Here is a 13,326-nt window from a genome sequence, read left to right on the forward strand (position 1 = left end):
GGCACTTTTTACGTATTTTGGTGAATAATTTAAAAAATACTTATTTAAATAAATATTTTAAAAAAATGTAATCTTAAAAAAAAAAAGTCTTTATGTGTTTATTGAGATTCAAAATTTTACTATTTATATTATCCATTGTCATAAAAAAAGAGTGATGCTATTTTTACCGAATAGATTTACCATGCCCAACTTGTCATCCACATCTTCATCTACGTCATTATTTGTTTTTATATAAACTTCAAATTTGAACTTTAAAAATTCTTAAATACTTAAAATTAAAAAAAAATTATAAAACTATATCTAAAATCATAAACCCAAATACTACAAAATCTATACCCTAAAAATCTAAAATTTTAAACCCTAAATAATAAATACTAAACCTAAACCCTAAATCCTAAGCCCTAAACCCTAAACAAGAAATCACAAACCCTCTGCGGGGGTTTGTGATTTCCAGTTATGGTTTAGGGATGGGTTTTCACTTTATCATTTACATGTTTATCTTTTACGATTAAATGTTTAAATTTAGGATTTAGATAATAAAAAGAAATTAATTTAAAAAAAAAAATAAAGAAAGAATGACGTGGATGCTGACATGCCAACTTAACATCCACGTCATTCGGGAAACTTATTCGGGAAATCTATTCGGTAAAAACATTATTACTCATTATAATTATAGTTCAAAAATTAATATAATTTTTTTTATGAGTAATTCCCAAATAGGTTTTCCGAATGACGTGGATGTCAAGTTAACATCCATGTCAGCATCCATGTCATTCTTTCTTTATATTTGTTTTTTAAAAAGAATTTAATTTCGCTTTATTATCTAAATCCTAAATTTAAACATTTAATCGTAAAAGATAAACATGTAAATGATAAACCGAAAACCCCTCCCTAAACCCTAAATTGAAAATCACAAACCCCGCAGGGGTTTGTGATTTCTTGTTTAGGGTTTAGGGCATAGGATTTAGGGTTTAGGGGTTTAGGGCTTCGGGTTTAGGGTTTAGTATTTATTATTTAGGGTATAAATTTTTAGATTTTTAAGGTATAGATTTTGTAGTATTTGGGTTTATTATTTTAGATATAGTTTTATAAAAATTTTTTGAAAATTTTAAAGTATTTAAGAATTTTTAAGGTTCAAATTTAAAGTTTATATAAAAAAATAATGACGTGGATGAGAATGCGGATGACAAGTTGGGCATCTACGTCATTCGAGAAACCTATTCGGTAAATCTATTCGGTAAAAATAGCATCGCTCAATTATAATATACATCCAAACTACTTTTTAATTAAATATAAACTTGACAACAAAAAATCACAAGACTATCATTGTATTATTAATTATTACAAATTAAAAAAATATATATATAATATTTTTTAAAAGAATGTCATCATTATTTTATATATTTTCATTAGTGATTTGAGATGGAGAATTATTTATAACAAATATAGATAGATGTTTGATAATAGTCATTTTTATCAAGGACCTATAATGGTTAATTGGTTATATATAAGGTTATCAACTAATTATTAAGTTATTCATGAATATGCTATATTTCTTATGAAAGTGGTCAACAAGTAGTGCAAGGTCAAAAGAAACAACAGCATTGGAAGCAATTGACGCTATTATCCTTGGGAGAACAGGATTAGCAAGTGTAGGAATATTATTTCAACTGATCTTAAAAATTTTATATTAATAACTAATTTTAACCGATTTTATTAATCTATTTGAATTAGTTAAAATAAAAGTAAGAAAAACGGGAGGAAGAATTAAATAGAGTATTCCCACCGCATACTATTTGTTAAAAATGAGAGGGTGCGTTGTAATAACAAATTTTCCAAGGGGGTATTATGTAAAAGATTTTCTCTATTTCGTCAAGTTCCAAACCAGAACATGCGGCAAAGCTCCTCGCTTTGCATCGCTTTTTCGCAAAATTTAGGGTTTCACCGCGATTTTTCTTCGCGCGATGCATCAATGCGGAAAGATTTCTGAATCCCTGGTTAGTGATTCTTCAATCTCGCTTGCCTGTGCATTGGCAATGCCATATGCTCGATTTCCCCCCTTTTTCTCATGCTTTCTTCCTAAGATTATGATGTACAATTTGAAATTCGAGCTCTTGGTTTGTGTCTTTCGATGAATTCGATGTGGCGTAGGACTTGAATTGGCGTAGCTCTGGCTTTTTGTTGATTTGAAATTGATTTTTGATTTGATGTTTTGTTTTGCTTTCATTGTTTAGATCATGATGCTTGTTCTGTGCTGTGAAAAGGATGAGCAATGGTTGTGGAATCCATTGTAGCATTGAATATTCCAAAAATTGTCGATTTCTTGTAAGGAAGCTTTTCAGTGGATTGGGTTGGTTTGGCAAACAATTTCTTTCCTGGTTATGCAAAAGTCTTGGTTTTTATTTTCTTGAAAGAGGGGGAGACATTGGCATTAAGGCACTTAATATTTCTATTGCATCTATTCGTCCCTTTTTTATCATATGCCAAAAATTGTTTATTTGATTAGTAACTTTGTTGTGGATTGTGTGAATGACATGGCTGTTTCTCTTGCCTTTGTAGGTTGCTCATGATTGGTGACATTGTGCTATAGCGGTGTAGTTGTATGAAATTTACATTGCAGCATGGATGATGATGAGGACAAACTTTTGTTAAGTAGCTTGGGTGTTGCGTCTGCCAATCCAGAAGATATTGAACGGAAAGTTATTGCGGAGGTAACTTATTCAAATCTTTTACTATGCAGTGGTTGTAATAATTTTGTGGCAAATACAGTGAAATGTTGGTTTTGTGCAGGCAAAAAATGACTCTGGTTATGCAAGTGAACCCAAGGAAAGCTCTGAGGAGCAGAAGGCTGATCATGAACATGAAACAAATCCATCATCTGTTAGGAGAGTCAAACTTCATAATAAATTGCGTGCAGTTGAAGTCGAAATTGATGCTGTTGCTTCTAGTATTAAGAAGGCTAAATATGTTGCGGAAAGTGAGGAAAGCTTTTCAAGTGAAAAGGATATCAGGGATGATGAAGATATCACTCATGGATGTCATGCTGTTGAAATTGCTCCAGATGGTATTACACTTCAGCAGGCACTAGCTGCTGATCGTCTAAGAAGCCTGAACAAAACTAGGGTTCAGCTTCAAAAAGAAATTTCTAGTTTTGCTAAAGATCTTCCTTTGGATGATGTGGGATGTGGAAAGGTTCTTGATCAGTTGGTGAAAGGAAAACTGAAGCCTAAGAAAAAGTTAAAGGAAGGGGAGCCTTCTCACAGGGGTTCCAAGCACAGTTTGAAAACAGTCGATTATGATGAAGATGCAGATTTTGATGCCATTCTTGATGCAGCCTCTGGTGGATTTATTGAAACTGTGAGCCCTCAGTTTTTGCTATTTGTCGTTGTTAGCTAATTAAATAAAATAGTTAGGGTTGTTTCGCTTTCCTACTCCATTGTAATTATTGAGAAAAAGTAAAATGTGAAACGTGCAACCTTGTTGAGCTGATATTAGTTTTTTATAGGAAAGGGATGAGTTGGTGCGCAAGGGCATTTTAACCCCATTTCATAAGCTTAAAGGCTTTGAGCGCCGTGTCCAGCAACCTGGTCCATCAAGACGGCAAAGTGTTCCGGATAGCGATGATCTTACTTCAGCTAGCATTGCTAAAGTGGTTCAGTCTATGTCTGATTTTGCACAAGCGCGTCCAACAACCAAACTGATTGATGCAAAAACCTTACCTGGAGTTGATGTCCCCACTCGACCTTTTCAAAGACTAAGGACACCTTTAAAACACCCAGGTTCTCCGAGAACTGAGCAGTTAGAGAAGCAAAACAAAAAGCGTAGAAAGCATAGGAGGCCTCTACCTGACAAGAGATGGAGAAAGGACAATTTAAGCGAGAGATTTTCTGATGAAAATGGTATGCTTATCTTCCCATTACTTGGCATGGAAAAATCATTAATTCACGCTGTTAATATTTTCATATTTTTTGAAATGTTGTATTTTCTATTAATGCTTTGTATCTCATAATTAATGCATATGGAGATTGGAGACATCTGTCTCTTTTACATTGTTGTTACTAGCTTTTGATGCTTTTTGATATGCATATTGGTTACAAATATTCTGTTTGTTTGATTGGAAGATGAGTTTGTTTTGATGAGCTCTATGCTTTACAATCCACTTGTATAAGAGACCTCTAACTGACCAAAAATGTGGAGAATGGCCGTTTTAAGCGTGGAGAGATGTTCTAAAGAAAGTGGTATGCTTATCAACCCATCCCTTAGTAGTTAGCATGAAAAGGCATTAATAACTTTATGTATTTTCTTATGCACTCTGTTTCATTGTTCATTGTATATGGAGACATTGGCTTCTTGTTCAGTTTTGCACTACTAATGTTCTTAAAAGCTGTATGTTTCATATTTCACCTGAAATATTTGTTTAAACAAGTTGCTTTTTTTGACCAGTTATTCTCTCTCGATATTGGCTATTAGGACAGAAAAAGAACTAAATACCCATGGTGTATAAACTCTTGTGGGGCTTGGACCATGAAACAAGAAAAGTATGATTAATTAATAGCTCTTGGGAAGTATAAAATTACAATAGAAATAAGACCGCTCACAGGACTGAGTACCCAAACACCATATGGCTATTCTTTTTTTACAGCCAGGGCTACATGCAAATTTCCTATAATCAAGCTATTACACCAACCATGATATCCTCCTACAATTAGAATACTCCGCATGTGTGATATGTCCTATTTGACTGCCATTATGTTTCCTACCATCATCAAGCATCACTTATCTCTTTTGACTTCTTCTGCCGGAACCTGTAACTAGTTGTCTTGGGGACTCTAAACATGTGCCCATCAAATTGAAAGGAAATTATTATCTCTTATGCTTTGAATTAGTTTGAAAAAAGTGCGTTGTATCATTCTGTATGTGTCAATGAATTAGATGCGTACATAGTTGTCAGTCATGCAATGCCCTCCTGTAATTTTTCTTATTGAATTAATTGTTTCGGACCAGAACACCTCTTACCTTGTTCCGTATGATCATGATTTGATTGTTGAAACATGTCTGATTTAACAATGAGCTAAATGCAAGACCACTTGAGCAATATGAAGCAATTTATATTATTGGTTATAAAGAAATCTATACTGGTTTAGTAATAATTTATCTGTAATAATTCATTCTGCAGTTATCCTCATGATTTCTTTGATGGTAACAAAGAATGATACTATACCCTTGTATGCAGGTTATAACACTGTGTTATTAATGCTTTTGTTTATACTAAAACCACTTGATGGTTTTTAATTGATGCCAGCTTCTGCTTCTTTGACCATTCACTGGGCTCATTTTTTCTGATATATAATTCTTGGCAATTGCTGATGTCATTAGGCTTATGATATGCATCATTTCACTATAATTTTATTTTTATTTTCTAGATGGAGATGCAAGAGGTAACTCTGCCACCTCAGATTGTGAGGAAAATCAAGATGTAAATGATGATGAGGAGGAAGAGAAGGATGAGCTTCCTTCTGTACTCCTTGAAGGAGGCTTGAAAATCCCCAGTTCTATCTATACACAACTTTTTGACTATCAGAAAGTGGGAGTTCAGTGGCTGTGGGAGTTGCATTGCCAAAAAACTGGTGGTATAATTGGAGATGAAATGGGTCTAGGTAAGACTATTCAAGTAATTTCATTTCTTGCCGCTCTCCATTATAGTAAAATGTATATGCCCAGTATTGTCATCTGTCCTGTGACTCTTCTGAGACAATGGCAAAGGGAAGCTAAAAAGTGGTACCCTAAGTTCAAAGTTGAAATATTGCATGATTCTGCCCATGGCTATGGAAAGCATGGATTAACAAAAGCCAGTGAAAGTGATTCTGACAGTGAAGCTTCATACGATAGTGAGGATGGGAAACCTCTGCCAGCAAAGTCCAAGAAAAGATGGGATGATTTAATTAAGCATATTGTCAACTCAGAAGCTGGGTTGCTTCTTACTACTTATGAGCAACTACGTCTTTGGGGGGAGAAGTTGCTCGATATTGAATGGGGTTATGCAATTCTTGATGAGGGTCACCGCATAAGGAACCCAAATGCAGAAGTTACTCTAGTTTGCAAGCAGCTACAAACTGTTCACCGTATTATCATGACTGGTGCTCCAATTCAGAATAAACTCGCAGAACTCTGGTCGCTATTTGACTTTGTCTTTCCTGGAAAGTTGGGTGTTCTACCCGTATTTGAGACAGAGTTTGCTGTTCCTATCTCTGTTGGTGGGTACGCAAATGCTTCACCGCTTCAGGTGTCCACTGCTTATAGATGTGCAGTGGTCCTACGTGACTTGATCATGCCATACCTTCTTAGGCGTATGAAAGCTGACGTGAATGCTCAGCTTCCAAAGAAAACTGAGCATGTCCTCTTCTGCAGTCTAACATCAGACCAGCGATCTGCTTATCGAGCATTTCTTGCTAGCGCTGAGGTGGAGCAAATTTTCGATGGAAATAGAAACTCACTATATGGAATTGATGTCATGCGAAAGATTTGCAATCATCCTGATCTGTTAGAAAGAGAGCATGCAGCTCAGAATCCAGACTATGGAAATCCTGAACGGAGTGGGAAAATGAAGGTGGTGGTGCAAGTACTAAAGGTCTGGAGGGAGCAAGGGCACCGTGCCCTACTTTTCACCCAGACACAACAAATGCTAGATATTATGGAGAATTTCCTTATTTCTTCTGAGTATAGTTATCGGAGAATGGATGGTCATACTCCTGTGAAGCAGCGTATGGCACTCATAGATGAATTCAATAACTCATCCGATGTCTTTATTTTTATCTTGACTACTAAAGTTGGTGGCCTGGGGACGAATTTGACTGGTGCTGACAGGGTCATCATATATGATCCTGATTGGAATCCTTCTACAGACATGCAGGTAAGGGCAATCCTGCTTATCTTGAATCAGGATATTAATGAGTCTAAAGATTAATGAATTTTGCTTGGACATTCTGTTTTCAACCTTCTAGGATTGGTTTTAAATATCTTTGTTGCTCATACCAAAAAACATTTACACCTGCTGACATCTATATGCTATTCATATTTTAACAGTAAAAAAACATTTGATGATCTTTTCTATCATTTTATTCATTATGCTAAGTTGGTGAGCTCAGCTAGCTGCATAATAGGAGGATTTATCAGAATATCAATTCGAGAACCAGTAAAATGAATTTTGTATTATGAAGTTTCTCTTACAATTGAAGTGGCGATATATTGGGTCAGATCATGAAGGTCTTCGCGCATTTGAAGTGCGTTGTAGGCATATGACTCATGCATAAATTTGTGCATGTAACAGGCAAGAGAACGTGCTTGGCGTATTGGACAGAAAAAGGATGTGACAGTTTATAGATTGATCACCCGAGGGACTATAGAAGAGAAGGTTTACCACAGGCAAATTTACAAACACTTCCTCACAAACAAGATATTGAAGAACCCTCAGCAAAAGAGATTCTTTAAAGCTAGAGACATGCGAGATCTCTTCACTTTGCAAAATGATTCGGAGGGTAATTCAACAGAGACATCAAACATTTTCAAACAATTGTCCGGAGAGGTAAATCTTGAGGTCGGCCAAGACAAACCAGCCCCTTCATCTGTATCTATTGCTGCTTCTATTTCATCTGCAAATGGGCCACACTCCTCTGAAGTAAGAACGTCAATGTCCTCAAAGAAAGGAAAAGAGACCGTTAATGGGAGTGAAGTAGAGGAAGAAACAGATATATTGAGGAGCCTCTTTGATGCTAATGGGATTCATGTCAGACTAATTCCGCATTTGTGTTTACTGATTCTATTTAAGCAGTAAGCATTATATTCACTCTCTGACTTGGAATTCTTGTTGTTTTCCAGAGTGCAATGAACCATGACGCAATTATGAATGCGAATGACAATGATAAGATGCGACTCGAAGAGGAAGCGGCCAAAGTAGCACAACGGGCAGCTGAAGCTTTACGTGAATCACGAATGATCAGAAGTCGTGAAAGTTTTGCTCTTCCTACATGGACTGGAAGATCTGGTGCTGCCGGTGCACCAGCATCCGTCCGGAAGAAATTCGGTTCTACTGTGAATAGCCAGTTGGTACGCCCACTAAGACCAAGCACATCTTCTGGTTTTTCTGCTGGGTTTTCCACAAACAAGGCTTTGTCATCAGCTGAACTCTTAGCAAAGATTAAAGGCAGACAAGAAAGAGCTATCAGTGATGCACTCCAACAAGACTTAGATTTATCGTCTAGTTCAAATCATCGGGCGGAGATTTCTGAAAACAACCGGGGATCAAGACTGACAAACAGGTTCATGATCGTGCAACCGGAGGTCTTGATTCGTCAGCTCTGCACATTTATTCAGCAGAGAGGCGGCGTCACGGATTCGGCAAGCATTACACAGCATTTCAAGGATAGAGTTCAGTCAAAAGATTTGGCTCTTTTCAAGAATCTCCTCAAGGAAATAGCAACATTAGAGAAAGATTCTAATGGATCCAGATGGGTTTTGAAACCTGACTATAACTGAAGATACTACAAATGGAGCAACAAGAAATATCCGAATCAAACTTTTTGGTCATATACAGAAAAAAAAAAAAGAAAGGAAAAATAAAATGTATAAATCAATTTCTGATATCACAAAATTTTGACTGTCATCACCAATCTCTTGTACATACAGATATTTAAGTTCAAGTAAAAATCAGTGGTTTTTTTTTGGCTAATTTTTTTAGTTGTTCTACCCTTGTGGCAACTCTCTTTAATGGAACTTAATTTTAGCTGTTGCGACCATAAAGTCATCGGTTTCGCTCGGTAGGCCAAATTATCTGGAGATCATGCAATAAATGTGTTTGAAGTGACTTATTTCATACGGAGAGTTCTAGATGTTAACAAATATGACAAACGAGCATGTACAGTCGGGAGTACGCGCACATACTAAGAATTCAATTATTCAATTTTTTATATAGTGGGGAGAGTTCTAGATTTTTTTTTTTTTTTACAAATATGACAAACGAGCATATACAGCCAGGAGTACGCGCACATACTAGAAATTCAATTATTCAATCTTTTATATAGTGGGCCAATGCTGTTGAGCTGTAAACCCTTTGAGGAGTCTTGGATTGTTTGTTGGTGAAGAATTTGGTTGAATTTGAATTTTATTTTTAACATAATGAACTCTATTCTTTCACAACAAGAAACCAAAAAAAGGGCTTGTACAAGATTCTCTTTGTCTCTGGATTTAAAAAACAGAGCTGTTCTGTACACACTCTACAACAAAACAATAAGAAGAAACAACAAAGTTAATTTGATTTTTAATTATTAATTTTTAATTTCCATATTATGACCTTAAGAGTGAAGAACAGAGAGAATCAGGTGCTGTTCATAAGTTGTGGATTATCCATGAAGACAGTGATAGTGCATGAGCTTTTGAAAGAGAAGCAGAGTGTTGAGAGAATCTCTGCTACTTTCTGAGACTGAGAGATACCTCATGAACTTACAAACTATCTCGTGATCACTCTCTTTTGATTCTCTTTATAGGAACCAGACATGCATGCATTCCTACTAGAGTTTACTGTGGTTTTTGCACCACTTAGAATTACATATATACCCTTGTAAAGTTTCTCCTTTGTCTGAAAAAATAAACACTCTTTTTATATGTATTTTTGGTTTTTGCATTGATAGTTAAAAGGAAAAAAAATTGTTTTTCCAATGTTTAGGTATTATATAAATATTAAATTACTTATATTCCAGCTTGTAGTTTCTTTTTTCTTATATAAATATAAATATATATATATATAAAGGGCATCCTCTAATGGCATTCATATATTACAAATATATGGATATCCTATAGTGCCGTTAAATTTGCATCTAACGGTTACAATTATTTTGTACATGATACTGAATTGTATTAAAATAATATTTAACAGTAATTATACCCAGTAAATAACAGTGATTCTCCATAATTCTTTATACAATAATGGTTGTTAGATGATGATTTAACTATTAACATTAAATATTTTTAGAGAACAATATCTCTAAGAATGTACACAGTTGATATTAATCCATGTATATTTATTATGGGTACAAAAAGTGGGAGAGTAATTAAACGAGGGAGGAGAGAATACAGTGAAAGGGGGTGGGAATTGGGTTGTGGATTAGGCAAGGGAAGGAGTGGGGGTTTGATAGGATCATTGGATGCTAATTCAACAGTATCTGCAGGCATCGCCAAAATACACCACCTCATATAATATAACCCCTCCATGCATCATTTTGCAAATTGACTCAAAATTGCTAAGGGGACTAAATTTACACAAATGCCCTTACAAATTATCTCATAATGATATATTTAATTTAATTATTTTAAAAATTCAAACCATTAATCAAAATCTTGTTAGAAAACAATGGAATAAAAAAAGACTAACAAGAAATTTATTTTAATTATAATAATTTAAATAATGCTAATTATTTAAATTTTAAATTTTAAAATTTTCCTATCAAGCACTATTTTTATTTTCATTCTTATTTTTTTATTATCCTTTTATTCTTATTTCATGAACCAAACTCAAAGTTAGAGTTTTAGATTACTTTCCTAATCACATTTTTAGATTATTTTTTATGACTTAATTAAGACTATAGGAAAGACAAATATATAATTTGACAAATTTTACAAGGTATATTGCAAACTTCAAAAGGGTATTTATGTCATTTTAGCTTATTAAGTTACCCAATTGCTTTTTAGAGCTTTGTTTTGAATTGACACTTAGAATTGGATCACAATATCTTTTTAAAATAAGCTCACAATTAATTAATTAAATAAAACAAAAATAAAAGAATAAAAAATAAGTTCTGAACTGGTCTGACCTAACCAACCTGGCTTTTCAGTGTGGGCCAGTTTTGTGGTCCAAATCATTGCCCTACACTTTGGAATTTATTCCATTTTCTCTAACTATTAACATTTTCACAAAATCTTTTATTCAATATCTTATTTTTCTAATATTTTTGTATTTAAACTATATTTGTTTTTTCTTCTGTTTTTTCATAGGAAAAAGCATAGCACACAAAAGAAGAAACTAATAAAATAAAAAACAAACCCTTTTACAAAATAATTGTTTTTTGAAATTACTTTTGGGAGCTTAAAGAAAACACTTGAATTTTATTTTTTTTCTAAAAATTAATAAATGATAACTTGTTTCAAAAAACAAAGAGGTCACAACTACTATAAGAATTAGTTAAACAAAAACTATTTTCAATAGATAAATAAAAACAATTAGTCTATATTCAAACAAGATATTTATTTATGTTAGAATAACTCGTTTAAAAATAAAATTGTTACACTGAAATATTATTTATTAAAAATTTACCTTTTAAAAAAAATACTTTACATAAGTTCAAAAAAAAATCTCATCTATTACAAGAATTAGTCATGTTAACTATGTCAAGATAACTCTAAAAACAAAATCGTCATATTTATTATAAAAAATACTTATGCAAAAAATACATATTAAGGATAAATAATAATTATTATTTTTTAAGTCAAATAAGGTATTAATTATGTTATGCAATAAAAAAAGAATATAGTTTTTTGGGCTAATTATCTCTTGATTTATTAGTATCAAATCTTTTTTTTGTAGGGTTTTAGTTTTCTACTAAAAAAGTGGGTTCGAACTTCAACTCATAAAGAATGAGATCATGTATTAAGATATATTTTAAAATATTTGTATATATATATATATATATAACTAGAGTTTCATGGGAACTTGTCTTTAGACATAGGCCTAAGAAATGTGACATTTTATTCTTGGGCATTTGATTGGGTTTGGAGTACAAGAATCCAATTCAATCCTATTTTTAGACTAATGAAAACCAGATTGGATTGTTGCATGCACCACTTACTTTTTGCCATGTGAAAAGTGAAGGATTCCAAAATAAATAATTCGAGCATCTTAATAAAATTAAAAAATAGTTTCAATACTTTTTGAGTACAATATATATATATATATATTTAAAAAATCAAAGGCCAGAGGTATTTATGCTATATATATTGAACCACAATATGTAACAGGTTTTGATATTTATTCTTTGTAAAATTTATGTTTTTGATAACTCATAATTTACTAAAAGCACCTTAGCAGCACTAGAGTCCTTTGCTCACGGGTGAGACCTGAGATTGATTCTCTGTACTTAAGTAGGATTAGAGCATAAAAAATACTTAAAAAACCTTTGTATGACTCTTAATATGTGATTTATCCATCTTGTTAAATAAATAAATAAATAACTTATAATATAAGTGGAATTAAAAATAAAAATAAAAAAAGATACAGATTCTCCAAATGTACTTTAGTTTAATTTATTCTAATTTATTATTTTATTTATTTACATTTTAAGTCACTTTACAAGGAAAAATTCACCATTTTAAAAAAGGTTTACTTCAAAATATAATTCATTTATATCAACTATATACTTCTGACAATAATTATACTATCATTGTTTATTTTGATTCTTCAAATACAATTATATTGATTCTACCAAATTTTATCATGTAATTATAAAATAAAATAAAGTAAAGGGTAAGCTAGCTAGCTCATTTTAATTAAGTTTATGCATAAAATATGACTATATATATATATATATATACATACAAATGCATTTATATTAAAAGTTTTTAAAAAAATGTATATACCAAGTACTAACAACAACAATAATAAACTGATAATCCTAATTATTTAGGATATAAATTTTTCATTTTGCTCTATCAACCCTCAAAAGAAAATCATTATATTAGGCAGCGAAACACAATCAATATCAATCTTACCCATATTTATTATTTATATATAAAAGCATATTTTATTATTATCATTTTTGACTAATTAGAGACGAGCATTTTTTTAAATAAATCAAGTACATATATTTTATATAATTTATTATTATTATTATTATTATTTTAATAAATAGGTGACAAAATAAATCTTTCTCTTAGCTCTATCAACCCTCAAAATAAATCTCTATATTAAAGCAACAAAACACAATCAACTTCAATCTTACCAATATTTATATATAAAACATTTATTATTATTATTATTATTTTTTTTTTTTTAATTAATAGATGACAAGCACTTTGTATATATATCAGAAACATATATTTATATACAAAAACACTTATTATTATTATTTCGACCCAGACATAGAATAAGCTCAACAAGCACACATACCCTGACCTTGAAGTAAACTTTGGGGTTCAGGTCCTCTCCAAAACAAACATAAGCTATATTATTATTATTATTATTATTATTATTATTATTATTATACTCCACCAACTTCTCTTTCA

The 13,326-nt window shown here is 32.3% G+C and overlaps 1 protein-coding gene across 1 annotated transcript; it reads left to right on the forward strand.

Annotated features, from left to right (window-relative positions):
• Positions 1–1,886: 1,886 nt before the first annotated feature.
• LOC120270454 (DNA excision repair protein CSB) lies at positions 1,887–8,613 on the forward strand. Its single transcript, XM_039277461.1, has 7 exons — positions 1,887–1,995; positions 2,559–2,711; positions 2,791–3,357; positions 3,506–3,899; positions 5,424–6,910; positions 7,328–7,783; positions 7,876–8,613. Exons 2-7 carry the CDS (start codon positions 2,622–2,624, stop codon positions 8,530–8,532), a joined length of 3,651 nt encoding a protein of 1,216 aa, XP_039133395.1. The 5' UTR covers positions 1,887–1,995; positions 2,559–2,621; the 3' UTR covers positions 8,533–8,613.
• Positions 8,614–13,326: the final 4,713 nt, after the last annotated feature.

Source organism: Dioscorea cayenensis, chromosome 10, assembly GCF_009730915.1.
Source record: "Dioscorea cayenensis subsp. rotundata cultivar TDr96_F1 chromosome 10, TDr96_F1_v2_PseudoChromosome.rev07_lg8_w22 25.fasta, whole genome shotgun sequence".
Lineage (NCBI taxonomy): Eukaryota > Viridiplantae > Streptophyta > Magnoliopsida > Dioscoreales > Dioscoreaceae > Dioscorea > Dioscorea cayenensis.

What these genes read in the sequence shown, in the direction of transcription:
- LOC120270454 (XM_039277461.1), top strand. Translation starts at nt 2,622, where the DNA reads ATGGATGATGATGAGGACAAACTTTTGTTAAGTAGCTTGGGTGTTGCG. An exon ending in AACGGAAAGTTATTGCGGAG is followed by an intron (nt 2,712 to 2,790) that starts GTAACTTATTCA and finishes GGTTTTGTGCAG; the next exon opens with GCAAAAAATGACTCTGGTTA. An exon ending in GAGATTTTCTGATGAAAATG is followed by an intron (nt 3,900 to 5,423) that starts GTATGCTTATCT and finishes TTTATTTTCTAG; the next exon opens with ATGGAGATGCAAGAGGTAAC.